Source organism: Dermacentor variabilis, chromosome 5 (assembly GCF_050947875.1).
Source record: "Dermacentor variabilis isolate Ectoservices chromosome 5, ASM5094787v1, whole genome shotgun sequence".
NCBI classification, from domain to species: Eukaryota; Metazoa; Arthropoda; class Arachnida; order Ixodida; family Ixodidae; genus Dermacentor; species Dermacentor variabilis.
In genome coordinates this window covers 39,127,758-39,142,857 of record NC_134572.1, presented here as the reverse complement: position 1 = coordinate 39,142,857, position 15,100 = coordinate 39,127,758, and the positions used below count along the sequence as shown (strand labels likewise).

At 43.4% G+C, this 15,100-nt stretch overlaps 2 protein-coding genes across 3 annotated transcripts in view; one reads left to right on the top strand and one right to left on the bottom strand.

Annotated features, from left to right (window-relative positions):
- LOC142582439 (atrial natriuretic peptide receptor 1-like) overlaps positions 1-15,100 on the bottom strand; it is a 279,999-nt gene that overhangs the window by 161,353 nt on the left and 103,546 nt on the right. The window lies entirely within an intron of this gene.
- LOC142582442 (uncharacterized) lies at positions 11,549-14,507 on the top strand. The gene is made up of 5 exons (XM_075692166.1): positions 11,549-11,847; positions 11,915-12,008; positions 12,092-12,327; positions 12,465-12,698; positions 14,067-14,507. The coding sequence occupies exons 2-5, from the start codon at positions 11,965-11,967 to the stop codon at positions 14,396-14,398; spliced, it is 846 nt and encodes a 281-aa protein (XP_075548281.1). The 5' UTR covers positions 11,549-11,847; positions 11,915-11,964; the 3' UTR covers positions 14,399-14,507.

The following is a 15,100-nucleotide window of genomic DNA, read 5'->3' as shown; positions in this document are numbered from 1 at the left end:
TTTTTACCAACAAGCTAACGATTAATTCAAGCAAAACCAAATATATGGTATTTAGTTCACGAGCAAAAGTCATTGACAGCTTCCAAATTGACATTTTCATTAACGGCCACTCACTAGAGCGAACACACTCATTTAAGTATCTTGGTGTCATTCTAGATGATCATCTTCACTGGAAAAATCAGATTAGCGCAGTCTGTTCAAAGTTGGCTTCTGGCTGTTATGCCTTATTACAGGCCCGTGATTATTTTAACACACATACACTGCGTACCCTTTATTTTACCCTTATTAACAGTCATCTAATATACTGTGTAGAATCATGGGGTTTAACATACAACACTTACCTTGATCCTATCCGGCGATTACAAAAACGGGCTGTCCGAATTATAACACAAAGCAAGTATACTGAACCAAGTAAACCAATTTTCCAGTTATTAAATATCCTTCCTTTCGATCTTTTGCGGTCTTTAAAGATAGCGCTGTGTGTAAACAACATAGTAAAATATAACCAACCTTTCAATGCCTCCCTGTTTCGCTCTCCTTCTCGACTCACGAGAAACCTCACACATAGTAACTTTAATCTGCCACCGAATAATAACATCTACAGTGAAAGATTGGTGCAGTTTTCAGGAGCCAAGGTTTGGAATGCTTTACCCCCAGAAATAAAACAGTCCCACGAAACTAATAAAGCATTAAGAACATACTTTTTGAGCCTTATTTGATCTATGTGACAGTCGTTCGCGGTTTGTGTTTGTTGTACAGTGTTGTTCATTACAGATCTTTATTCATTCTCCTGTAAAATGCATATTGTATTATTTTCTCCTCATTGTATAGTGTACTCTGGTCTTTCGCCGTGACTTTGGGCTTTCTATTTTACACAAGTGTTGTGTCATTGCCATCGTGCATTTTTGTATCTGAACCCCACACTAGCCTCTGGCTATGGGTTCAGTCAGTGTCTGATAATTTGTATGGCAAGAATAGAAATAAAACAACAACAACAACAACAACAACAACAACAACACTAAAGGTGCATCACATATACACAAACTGTCATTAAAGAAACACGTATAGAGTGTCTATGCATTGTCATCTACGTACAATCTCATCTTCACTATGCAATATTGCACATGTACTTCTTATTGTAGTATTTAACCATAACATCAGTGACCACCAAAAAACACGTTTAGAGAAGCCAGCACACATTTCTTATGAGCAGCTGTTGGTCACGGCGCTTCACTTGCCTGGCTTTGTCTCGTTCTCTAAAGCTGGCCTATTTGTTTGTGAAGCCAGCATCGCTTAAGGATGTCAAAAACGATAACTGCGTGCCGTGATATGCTGCCAGGTACGGGGAAAATGCAAAACGAAAAGAAAGCGAGCCCACAGACAACGCCACCACTTGGACGAGCGGCGCAGCCTGACAAGCCGGACGACGTGCGCTTAACGGCCGACCGCGTCCGCTAATAGCCTATTGCGCTGACCCCTCTCGCACCCACTGCGCCGGTGCGCGAGAAACTGCTTTGCGCTCGACCGCGTTTCTGAAACGTTGCACACGCACCGCTCGGGGCTGAGCGGCACCGTGTGAACCGCCGTCCGCACTGGCTCAGCGCAGCCGTCATTATAATGAGCGGCGAACAAAATCCGCACTGGGAAAATAATCCTGACGGGTAATTACTCCAAAGCTCCCAGAGGAAGGGAGCGATGTGTGATAAGTGTGTTAAGGAGACCGTGCGCTTATGCTTCGAAAGTGAGAGCTTAAATGGACGTAGAAGAATTTCCCGGAAGAGTGAGTCATTCCGAAACCATTTTCTTCGAAGACCTCCGGGATTTGCGGCTAGCGAAAGGAATTGGGGCAATAGTGGCCTTGTTAAAGTGCCGGCATAAGAAATTGATAATGTACAACGAGGCGTGCCTAATTTAAGAACGCAATTCTAAGCGTGATAACATCTTGCCAATCACTTTATGTCGTTTTTTCGAGTGGATTTAAATCTGCATCGTACAGAGTATTTTATATACGTACCAATAAGCGTTTTCTCAAAGCTGATGTTACGCAGCTGAGGTCACGCAGATTTTCTGGGCTTAACGCAACTCCAGTTTTGGAGTTGCTTTCAACCCAGGAGATCTGTAGCCGTATCGGGAGTTTTTCATGTTGCTGTACAATTTTCTCATTTACACTTTTCATATGATTATAATATTTGAGAAGCTGACTCATTAATTAAGACAAATTATCTAATTAGACGGAATGAAAAGAAATCATCTGAGCTTTTCCAAACGACGTAAACAACATTACCTCGGTTCTGTCCAGCTATGTGGCATTTGCATATTTTTAATGTTTGGCTCAAGTTACGTGTTTCAGCGAAAACCAGGTATTTTTTAAAGCTTGCCTGCGGAAGATAGCACAATTATTGTTCTTGACATGGCTTACTGGAAGAGGCAGACATTACCTGCACAAAATACTGAAATGCATAAAGGCCTAATTATCAAAATTTCACTAAGTAAGTTTTTAATTACCTGGTTGCATATATTGCAACTTACGAATTCTAGCCGGGGAGTTCGCAAGGCAGATCCACTTGGAACGAATTCTCAAGATGACACCAGTTTCGAGATATTAATACCCTAACTTTTCTTAGAAATCCATTGGGGTTCCAGTTACTGTTGTGCTTCAATGCATAAAACGATGTTTTGCTAAGAAAGTAAGTGGAACGACACCACATTTTTAACGCAAATTTGACGGCGCATGTATCGTAGGGGTAGTAATCCACACAATTCTTTTCAAGTGGACATGCCTTGCAGCCTCGCCCGCTAAAATTTCTAAATTGCAACACGTGCCACAAGGTAATCAGTTAACAGCATAATTAGTAATCTTTTATTAATTATTCGATTATGCATTTCATGTTTTTATGCAAGTAATGTCCGCCCTTTCCAGTAGACCGCCTCATGGATTAGAATTGTGCTATCTGTCGCAGGAAATCTTTTAAAAAATTCCAAATTGTTCGTTGAAGCACCGCGTATCGTTTAAGCACAGGCTCCCTTCTCCAGCTTTACTATTACCGCACCATGCAACTGATCATAACGCCGCAATTTCATTTAGTTAGTAAATCGACGTCTACAGCACTGTACACTGCCCATAAAACTAAGAGCTTTACTTTGCGTAATACAATAAAATTTTGATATCGCGGTGAGTGGGGCACATTTCGGATGAAACTACATTTTGTTTTTCTTAAGTAGCCCGTATATACTGGGGAACAGGTGTCGTGTCTTAACTGCAAGTCAAGCAAGTTCAGTGCTGTGTGAAATATGTCCCCTCTGCGGCGTCTCTTGTTATGATCGACCTGCGAAGTGATAGAGACATTCAAGCGTACATTCTCATGACAAGTTGATTTGCTTCGTCACAGAAAAGGCTGTTACGTTAAGCCTGGACATCGACCTGTCAAGCGCGAGAAGCGTTCAAGCGGGCGTCCCCATGTCGACATAATTTCCCTCTTCTCTGAAACAGCGTCGCCCCTTTTATCCCCCAAGTTGACACAAAGGAAAGGACAAAGAGAAGAAAACCCGAAGGGCAGGAGGTCTTCGACGGCAGAGCCTGACGAATGCACTAATACTTCCACAGGCTCCCCAAGAAGACATCGACGACCACAAGACCGCAAGGTGTTATTTAAGGCCGTCCTGGCCCCCGTGTTAATTAGAACCGCTCGAGACTTTGATGACAGTCACAATGCATCTGCCAATGAAGTGAACACAATCTTTTCTACCTTTTTTCATCATCACGATGCCCGGCTTCGTCGTCATTTCCTGATTTTGCGGTGAAGACCCACCTCACCCGGTCGAGATCGTATCACTATTTATACATACATTTGCGCCGTGTCTAGTGCGTGCGAGTGATTTGAACTTCTTTCTTCTTTCTCTGCACTTTTCCGCCCGCCTCACTTCGTGTAGAGTAGCAAACTGGACTGCGTTAGTCAACCTCCCTGCCTTCCTTTCTTTTCTCTCTCTCGTCTCGAGGAAACAGGTTGGAAAAACAAGTTTTTCTGCCACGTACGATGTGAAAAAAAAACAATGGCCTATAAAATAATTTGAAATTAGTTCTCACAAGGCACTAAAAAAATGTAGCACCTTAAAAAAATGAACAGAGAGCTCTGAAGTGGTGCGTGAGACGAATGCCCGCGAGCGATCTAAAGTCTTCTCCATTTTGTTAATGGAGGCAGTCACTGCGGCTTCTGTAGTCTCTTTGCCATCGCAGAACACACTCGCGAAGTTTGTTACCTGCGAGCGACTTAGCGGAAGTGACGGCATGTAGGAAATATAGCGCCGCGGCAAGAAATGAGAACACAGGCGCAAAGGAGCTGCTGCAGATGACGTGCTCTAATGGTGTACGTTCGTTGATGTGTCATGCTTGTGGTTTGTCAAGGAACCCTAGCCCGCAACAAAGGCAAGCGCACGAGAGCACTTCCGTTTTCTTTGAGATCCAAGCATTTTGCGATGTAAGCAAATCACAAATGAAGGGAATGTTCACAAACAAAAATATATTTGGAGACATACACAGCAGTGTATGGTCGTACGCGGGTGGGTATGCACTCGTGCTTGTTCTTCTGGGTGCTTGACGTGCGCATGTGTTTCTTTGCCGTTTACGCCTGAGTCTTCCCTGAGCCATATGAGCGAAAACGCATGCTTGTCGCTTGAAATATAAAGAGGAAATATAGGCACGGAAAGTCTTCCTTTAGAATTGTTGCTTCAAGTTCCTGCTCGAGGCTAAGCGATGCGTCATTTTCCCCAGATAAGGGCAGTTGACGCAGTCATATTTCTCCTCAGAAACGCGCGTGGAACTTCCAGAAGTTTCCGATGGCGTGTATTGGGACCCAAACGCTTGGTTAGTAACCGCGTTAACCATGAGAAAATATAATCTGTAGTAAGACATTTCGCATTCTCCACGGTTATTCCTTCACGATAAATTAATTATTACGCACCCTGTTCTCGAGTTTAGATGCGCCAGAACCCGTCTTCATGCGATGCATGATCTAGGCGACAAAGGCACCAATATTATACAGTTGCTGCCATGTCTATATGAGCAAACGTTTCCTACAGCGCCTCAGCACTCTAAAGTAGATGAACTTGTCGATACGCTTCGTCTGCAAAATCAGAGGACTTCTAACCAATGCAACCAAGTCTAGTGGTCGGCTGCATCTCGTTGTCGGCGTTTTCGCTGAAATAAACTAGCTATGAAGGAAAACTTACGTAAGCAGAATTCCCGTATTAACTTAAAGTCCCCATAGCGCATTTTCCTTTTTCAACACCACATACTACTACTGCAGCCTTTCGCGGGAACTTGGTTACCTGTAAAGCGTGCTCTGCCTCAGCATGATCCGTTAAAAGAGAAAGCCCGCTTTATTGTAGAGCCAATTCACATGTAGCAGAATCGAGCCGGACTGGTTAGAGACTTAGTTCTTTACGCGTATAGCATTCAGAAAAAGGTTAAATACCTAGGCCTTGTTTAAGTTTGGTCAGTATACGAATCCCTAATATTTCTGGGTCCGTGTTTTTCACAGTCGATGTCTTTACCAATTCGATGTCTTCTTTGGGTAATGACACGATGTTGTTAGCGAGCGTCTTTCCTGTTACTTGTAAAGGTAGAATCGTTTGCGTGGTATTGTATACAAGTGTTACTATGCGCAGAAATTAAGCAAGAGTGTGCTGCTGTGGTAATATTGATACCCTGACGTTTCGAGAACACAGTTCCGGCGCAGCCAGCAAGCTTTCCTTTTCCATGTCATTCATTCTATCCCCTGACTGCATAGTTTTATGCAATATTATTTTCTGGGCATATGATGTCCAGCGGCGCCCATACTCTGAAGGCAAAAATAAATGTGCTACATAATTTCTGGCACGATAAAGAATTTGGTTTAACTCTGTGACGTTCAAATTTTGTGAAGCGGCGTGGCTACAGCTGATTTTGACATCAAATAGAACTAAGTAAAAGTCAGGCAGGATATCGAAGACGCCGTGGTAAGGCCTTCACAAGACTAGGGCCCCTATAACGTAAAACTATTCCAATATGTTTTTATTCCAATCTCCTGACGTCAAATTTGCGTAACTGCAGACGCAAGGATCGGGTCGTCACCCACAGGGTTGTCTGAACGAACCAATCAAGCGCTCTCCTCGTTCATAGGAGGTCACTTTTGTTTGCTTGAAAAACGAATAACATTGCCTACACTGAGAGGCTTGTCTGATATAACTGGCTGATAAGAGGCGAGGAAGAACGGCTCAAGTGGAGAGGGACTCGACAGGGCAGAGCCACTGCACTGAAAATTGATAACCGGATGACGAGGGTGGCGCAGGCGTCTGCGATTGGTCCGTTTTTCCTTACTTAGCTTGCGGTGGCTGGTCGAAAATCGCGGCGGCATGCAACGGAAGCTTATGAATGACGCTAAAACGGATCCTGAGCAAAGAAGAGTTGGCAGAATGAGGTCGTAAACATGCCGAAAGTGCTCGAAAACGTTACACGACCACGCAAGAAGTTTTATTATGCGCAAATAAAATAATGCTCTCAGGCAGGTGCGAGTAGCCTGGGCCTGAGCGATCGGTGGCAGCTATCTTTTATGCCTTTGGGAAGGGGGCAGCCTGCGGTTATTCAGAAGAAAATTCAGTATTAAGTTTTGTTCGGAATATAATTGCATCTTTAACGCGCACACGTCACTTTGACGCGATGCGTTATTGCGCTTTTGTGACGTCGCGTGAGAGGCAGGTGAAGTGAGTGCAGCCCGAAAACTTTTGACCAATAGCCGAGAGCTAATGGCAACAAGGCGTCAAATCAGAAATAACTACTTTTGTTTTGTTCGGTCAGATTATGCCTAATCAGTGTGTACACGTCATATCAGATGGGGAGCTATCGCTGTTTTCATCACGTCGCGTGACAGACAGGTGAAGTGGGGAATCGCGGAGGGCTGATAGCAGAATAGGAATAGAAAAGTTTGCAATAGCTTTACGTTATAGCGCCCCTGGTGTCATACCCATGGCTTTCTCTTTCGTATTCGCCGTGTGATATTCTTTAGGAGGTTATAGATATTTATGGTAAAATTTCCTTTTGCGTTCGAATTAGCGTTCTGTATAAAATAAATTCCAATTCCCACGGAATGTAATAGGGTCCGTGCACTCACAAGAGGCAGAAATTATTTGTAGTAATACTCGGTACAGATATGAGTTACTTTGTACGTGTAATGAAACGTTGTGATGGCTCTTTTGGTGCATCGTCCCAAAGCAAGCAAAAGAGGATCTGAGATTTCTCAGCCCTACTTGCAAATAAATATAATGACAGCAGCCTAATGAACGTAATTTTAGATGTGTTTTGTAGGCGCCTTGATCACGTCCTGAAGAGAACTACACACAGTCAGAACAGGTACTTGCAGTTTTCTCTCGAGAAGCAATAGTCAAATTCAGCGTTTGCGTGTATGAAGTCCTGAGCCTGACACAAGCACAACTTCCCTTTTTGCATTTAATGAATACACTGTTGCTCTAACAGGAAAATAAGGAAATAGGAGGGCGAGTAGAGAACGATAGGTGAAGCGCTGATTTTATTGATTTTACTCTTACAGCGGAGCAGAAAGAATCAATAAATGTGCATGCGTACATCAGTGGTGTCTCAATCGTTTCTTACTTGCCCTCCTACGTCTTTATTTTCTTGTTAGCGCAACAATGTATTCATTAGATCTCAACCAACTCACTCAGGAACAAGTTCTACTCAACCCCTTTTTGCCTTGCTGCAATTCTTCAAAACCGGCACTCACATATGGGGTAGAAACTTGGAGGTTAACAAAGAAGCTTGAGGAGTATTTAAGCGGCACACAATGAGTGACACTGAAACCTATAGAGAAAGAAATAAGTAATTATGCATCGCTGGGAGAGGCATTCGTCCTGCAGTTGGCATAAAGATGATGATAATTGTTTATTTATTTATTTATTTATTTATTTATTTATTTATTTATTTATTGAAGGGGCACCACCTGCAACGAACCATTCACGCTCTTGCTATACGCCTCTTGCTCTACCAAATCAGCATCTCTGAAAGGGTAAGGCAGGTCTTCATAACACAACGTCATGTTTACAGCCACGCGTAGGCTGCCCTCACTGCCATAGAGCTATGGCTACACAGTCTGTGCTCGGCCACCGTGGTGTGAAGTGTTCAGTGGTATTGTTTTGCCATTCCTTTCTTTTCTTTTTTCACGAAGGTAAACGCCGGGAATGACAGTTCCATTCAAACTTGCGGTGCTGTGGACGACTGCGGCACCACGCACTAACCACGCTGCGTGATTGAAGTGCCTACTGTTGCCTCCAAAATCTGTGCAGTGACGCAGCAATCTGCGAGGCTTCATCATGCGCACTGAAACATTCGCGCGAACAACGAGGACCCAGAAGTTGTGCGACCGCTGATTGCTTAGTTTCCGAATTCCACTCGAAGATTGCTGCAGCGGCGTGAGCAAAACCAATTTTCCCTCAGCTGACCAAATATAGAAGAAAGCTTACTTCTACAAAGAGAAAATAACGCAGTAGGCAAAGAACAAACCAGCATACTTGGGCGATCTTGCCGTATCCCTGCCAGGGATACGGCAAACATTACTATACCGTATTTGTAATACAGGCCTCAACTCCAGGCACATACAGGCTGTGCCACGTAAATCAGCGCGTGCTATGGGGCTACCCACTTTATTCGGAAGCTTCTCCCTGCCTTGACCAAGGCTTTCCTCATGGCGTGAGTGGGCTTGTCCAATGCGCTTCACTATCCCAGCTACTTCCACGGGGTTCTGGCGGTCCCTCATAGAGTTCATCAAAGACCCAACAGCTCCTATGGTCGGCGCCTGGCTTCGGGGTTATAAATACAAGTTCGATTCTAGTGACATCAGCAATGCTTCTCGCAGTGACACCACCGAAGGGTTACCGATAGTGGCGAAAAACAACGGTTGTCACCTTTACCCCCTTTGCTCTTCTCAATGTCTTTATAGGCACCGCTGCAAACATACATGCATAAAACTGGCAATAAAACGTGCCTTCAGTCAATCAACGCCCCAGATACCAGAGATGTAGATTTGGAAACAAAGAAACCATTAAGCCCCAGGCGAGCGTTTCCCTCGCCAACCAGTGCGTCCGGTTTCTATGTTACCCGTCCACAGCTGCTTTGCACGCTCGTCACCACAAGCGACAGCTCTAGCATCTGAGCTGGCGGTGCTGAACGGACGTCTTCGCAAAATAAACGCTTGCTATTTATCACTTCTTATTCTTTTTAAAAAAATTAATTTCAGTTGTCGATTCCAAGCATATAGAGAAAGCTTAGTATATGCGTGCCAAATTTTAAAGCAGAAATTTTGAGTGCCTTGCTTATAACAGCGATATACACTGGTCAAACAAGGAACTTCGCTGGAGCCAAGGTTTAAACAAAAGGATAGTCTTGGTCAGGGCAAACTACTGTTAATCATTTCAAGTATCCATATTTAGGTGAATTTCTGTCTTGTGTTGGTTACAGCAGAAATTTTAGCATCCATATATATTACTAATTGAAGGAGCGCTTTAAAGACTCCGACAGCATTTTCGAAATTTTGCAAGCCACCTGGACTATACCAGTGGCTTGTAAACTTCAATGCAACGTTTAATATGAAATACACTTTATCTTGCATCGTTTTTCATTGTGATAAGGCAAAAAGTTCTGTAACTATGCACTGCTGAATACCCCATACAAAAAATTAGAAAGCGCAATAATAATTTGGGTAATTTCCCACAACGCTCTAATTACTCCTCACGTTCCAACTTCGTCCGCACATTGCCTCCAACAAACCCGAAATTCCCTCCTAATTTTATTACCTATCTTCAAGAACTTCGGTAATAAATGTTTTTTTTTTACATTAATGTCGGGTCTTGCGCCACCAGCTACGGTTGGTGAACAGGGCTCGGGCGGCGGCAGCGAGCCATGGCTACCTGGACTGAGGAGGCCACCCACCTTTGGGCTCAAGAAGCCTGGTCTAACAATAAAGTTTATTTCTCTCTCTCTCTCTCTCTCTCTTACATCTTTTACATTATTGCATACATTTTAGAGAAGAGTTTCTCCACCGAATTTAGACGCAATAACTATCTCGTCGCAAAATACTGATACCAGAAATGCGCACCATTACGTCGCCGATCTTACAGCATACTTTTGTAATATGCTCGTACTCTCAAACAAGTCAAAATAGAAAGAAAACATGATAAATTTGTAGGAGCTTCTACACAGAACCCACTGTAAGGAGAATTTCAATGTTGCAACGCTAGCAGCACTGACGATACGGTTATATACGAAAAGGGAGAGAGGATGTTTGACAAATGTGGTTGTTATGCACGTTCGTTTTTTTTATCACACACATATTTTTTGCAGCATGGCTTGAATGTGTTTTCGATATTATATGACCACGTATATGACGTTCTAAAGTTAAGCGGGATATTTTGCGCTATGAAATAGTAAGATATAGTGAGCATTCTAAGAAAAAAAAGCAGATCTTGCTGAAGCCAGGCTAACACACAAGCGCGCTGGAGACTGAATTATCCGCGCACATCAAAAACGTACTTCTCGGACATAAACTAGTGCTGCATTTATTTGTTGTGAAAGAGAAGGGGGGCTAACGAAAGCTATAAGCTGGCATCATATGCGCACTTTCCGTGATCGTGCTACCGTTGAAGAGCGAACCGACAGTAGCAATCCAGACAATATTTTTTTCATTACTATTTTCTACCCAGAAAATTGTGCAATAGCAGCTTGCGAACTGAGCATGGTCGTAAATGTTGGCTTCAGCTGTCTAGGTAATGAAGTGTGAGCAATACGTGGCTACGGCACTGCGGCCACGGCTCTACAAACGCCTTCTTTTAATGCCGGGGTGCAACATAATCAGCTAGAATACTTTTACAAACTAAGAGTGTTTTAATGACGTGGTATAAACGACAGAGTGCTTGGGAAATCGTTAACGAAAAGTAAATAAGAAAAAGAAGTGTTTGCTTCAATATATAGTCGGCACTTGACAGAGCAGATAATGCAACAGAATGTCAATCGATTCGTTCCAATGAAAGGCTTCGCAATCATTTTCTTCGAAACTACAACCATTGAAAACAACGCAAGGTTGCCCCTGTCAGCATATATTAGCAGCTACAAAGGTATATATTTCACATTTTTCCAATCGCGATCTACGCACCTCCTACAGTAGGCTTGCGCCATTACACTCTTCACGCTTGAAGTCCTGTAATGGCACTTCCCTGCGTTCTATAACGTAGACGACGAAACGTCATGTCAACTGCGTCAAAGTATTCGTTATGTGCGCGCAGGAAAACTCGCACACGGGTTCTTTCGCTGCCGCTGCGAAAGCATGCGCGAGATGGACGAAGTGCGTGCGTTTTTAGAGTTGCCTGGTTCCTTGCCCTCAGGTACACCTGAATTGCAGCGTCTCATTTACATACTGCGCAGAGCACAAGCGTTCTCCGCTGAAAGCGCCTATGGAAAGTTTCCGTGGTAACAGATCAAGATGGAGGTATACTGAGTTCCTAATAGACAGTTTTAGTATAGCGTACGCTATTCCATTGCGGACGCTAAAAAATAGCGGGTCGTCACTGCGCATGCGCCGTACGCTAAACGAAATAGCGGGCATAGCGGGCGTACGCAACGCAAACGAGTTAGCGTTCTCGGTTTTGCGGGGTTAGCGGAGTGGTCTCGCGAAGTCTCGCCAAGGTGAGAGCGTGCATTTCAACATGGCTCCTCACAGTGCGAGCAACGTTTTGATCATGAGCGCAGCGGCCAAAAGCAATCCTCGCGTGCGCTTTTCGTCTGCTGACGACATCGAGCTGCTGCGCGAGGTAAGGGAGACCTGTCCTTTCGGGGATCAGAACGGATGGGCCCTGATCGCAGCTGTTTTGAATGCAGCAACCGGCAAAACATTCACAGCACGCAACGTCCGCGAACGTGCGGAACTGATGCTTTGGCGCTACTCATCGAACGACCGGAAAAACCTCCGCAAGTGAGTTGATTTGTTCATTAGGTGAGGTATACTAATATGAATCTTAAACTGCAAGTGTAAAAATGTTATTCATGACCTTACAGATCCGGCACAGAGGAAGAGTACAGTGAGAAGGAGCAGCTTCTGCACGAGATCATTGAAAAAATGAAAAATGAAGGCTTAACGATTAGGGCACCGCGGCGTTCAAATAACGGTGCGGTACCACAGCCGGCTCGTGGGCGCCTCACGTCGACGCAAGAAGCGGCACGACGCTCTGCAGCGACAGCGAGAGACGCTGCCGCCGAAGCTTACACGTTGGAGGACGATTGGGACAACACGGGTACGTAGTAGAGACTGGATGTTGCCGTGAGGAATCGGGATGGCATTTTCTACTACAGCGTATATAATTTTGCACTGAACATGCAATTCATTTGTTTTTAATTTGCATTGTTGTGTACTTACAAACATGACTTGCAGCTGTGAGCGAGACGCCATCACAGTTGTTGAACAACATGATAAACGGTGACGACAACGCCTCGGCTGAACAACAGCAGTGCTCGCAATTTCCAAGCACAGCGAGCACAGAGAGTACAGCGCCTGCTGCATCGGCAATCTCGTTACGCGATGATCAAGGGGCATCAGCTGCACCGAGTGGCAGCATTTCTGACTGTGCTTCGCCCAGAACGACAGCACGAAGCGAGCTACAGCGTGGCAAGTACCATCACCATTATCTCACAATTTTCAGTGAAAAAATAAGTGTATATAACTGCAGAATTCCACTTATGTGCCGATTCTATAGTTGTTTTCCGAGCAACAATAATGTTGCACAATAAGTTCAGTGTTGTTATTGTGCCTGACATACGATACTCACCAGGGGTAGTAGCTAATGCTGAACTTATTTGAGTGTCAGTTCCCTCATGTTTTTACCCAACACAACCGTGAAAATACAGTAAACTCTCGATAACTGGAACCTCAAGGGTCCAGAGAAGTATGTTCGGATAAAAAGGGATTCCATTTACTGAAGGAGGTGTGCAGAAGTGCAGCACTATGTCATACACACTCTTACTAATGTTAGACATTATAAGAATAAAGAAATGAATGTAGCAGCTAGCTTGTCCCATGGTTTAAGCGCAGCAAGAGACTTCTGGATTGTCCAGGGTTCACTCATTTTCATTTAAAGGAGACATCGGCAACGTATCAAAGCAAAAACATTGCTCTTACTGCTTGAGTCGTTAGCTGAATTATCGTGAAGTCATGCTGTTGAAGTCTAAATTATCAAACAGTGCGCTGTAAGGTGGCCGAATTTTCAGTTCTTACTCTGGCCATCTATGGGGCATGTGGCTGTATCACGAAGCTCTCTGGACTGCACATGCTATGCACTATCTATTATATTTTTGTTTGCTTGAGTCTTAAGGATGGCCCTCTATGTAGGAGATAGGTGTCACAAAAATAAAAACCAAATTATGGCTTTTCCTGACAAATTTACTTTAAACCTTGCTTCTGTTCCGTTAACTGAAAGTTGCACAAATGTTGGTTCCAATTTACCCGTGTTCTCGAATTGTCCAAATAAAAACTAACCAATATAAAGGCTGCTGTTCTGTGTAAGCGGCAATTGCGTTTAAGCAATTTCCATTTAACGAGATTCCACTGTAATTGTATACTTCATTATTCAGAAATTATGATTACACATTATAAAAAATAGTCACAACAGCATATGAAGTTCTTGACTGTCACAAAAGGCAGATGTGCTAATAATTATAGATGTAATGGTATTTTAATATACCTCAGTCATTTTCTGCTAACCTGTATGCATGGAGGCAGATCTTCTGCACTACATAATTTAGACTTTGAAACGTTTATTTCAACTGCCTTGATGCACCCAACTTTAGACTATTTCTAGGGCTTTCCATCTTTCTGCTCGGTAACCAAATGCTTGTGTGTAGCCTAGCACAATCACGATTACTCACACAAAAGAATCATTACACATTTAAATTATGCGATAAAGTATTTTCTTGATTGTGCTAGGATGATGGCATAGTTGTTGCAAGCTTAACTCTTTGCGACTACTTTTGTTTGCAGGAAAGAGGAAGCAAGAACAAGCAGATTATGATTTCCTTGAAAAGCGTATGAAACATGAAATGGAAATGAAAGACAAAGAGTTTGTGCTCGAGACAAAGCGCATCGCCCTGGAAGAAAGCCGCCTATCGTGGGAGAGGGAGCGGGCACTGCTAGACGCCCGTTTAAAAGAAGCTGAGCTGGAGCAGAGGAAGGAGCAATTGCTACAGTTGAATCTAATGCAAGAAGAGATGAGGAAGGAGCGAGCAGAAGAACGCCGCTTTAATGCAGCACAACAGCAAGCTGTACTTGGCGTACTTGAAAATATTGTGACAAAGTTAAATAACATAGGCTAAACATAGCAAAACATGTACTATCGCGCTCAGTACGATGCGAGTTACAATGCAAAAGCTTATGAGAAGCCAACAAACAAAAACACCAAGGACAACACAATTTCCCCTGTGTTGTCCTTGGTGTCTTTGTTTGTTGGCTTCTTATGATACGATTAATAGAAATTGCGCCCCTTCGTTAACCCATTTCGTTCAACGGAAAAGCCTTGTAGCTTATACTGAACTGTAATTTCTGGTAATAAAAATGTTTTGATTTTTCTAACACCGCACCACTGTCCGTGTTTTGGGCACATTTGCTGGCTAGGTTTGAAAGCAGCACACACACACAGACATGTGGAAATGTGAATGGTGCTCCGAATACTGAAACTGTCATTTCACTTTGACATATTTTATTTCCATATTGCACATAGTACACCTTCAGGCATGTCTAAAAAAGAGATCGGGGTAGAGGTACAACAATCATTCTCATCATGTGAAGACAAACATTAGCTGCAGTTGTAACAATGCACCAGGCACACATAACAAATACATGTATGTACTCTATTTAACATTTCGTGAAACACAAGAAACTTAACAGTAATACGGACTCTGATAACGGAAATCGTATGTTAAGAAAACTTCTACAATGTAACTTCGTGTGCTAAAACAAGGACAATGTACAAAGTTTCAAACATGGCACCATTGCAAGAAAATATATAACAAAAACAA

Bases quoted from the DNA above. Each gene is read 5' to 3' on its own strand.
- LOC142582442 (XM_075692166.1), top strand. From the start codon at position 11,965: ATGCTTTGGCGCTACTCATCGAACGACCGGAAAAACCTCCGCAA. The intron at 12,009-12,091 runs GTGAGTTGATTT...ATGACCTTACAG, and splicing joins GACCGGAAAAACCTCCGCAA to ATCCGGCACAGAGGAAGAGT. The intron at 12,699-14,066 runs GCAAGTACCATC...TTTTGTTTGCAG, and splicing joins ACGAAGCGAGCTACAGCGTG to GAAAGAGGAAGCAAGAACAA.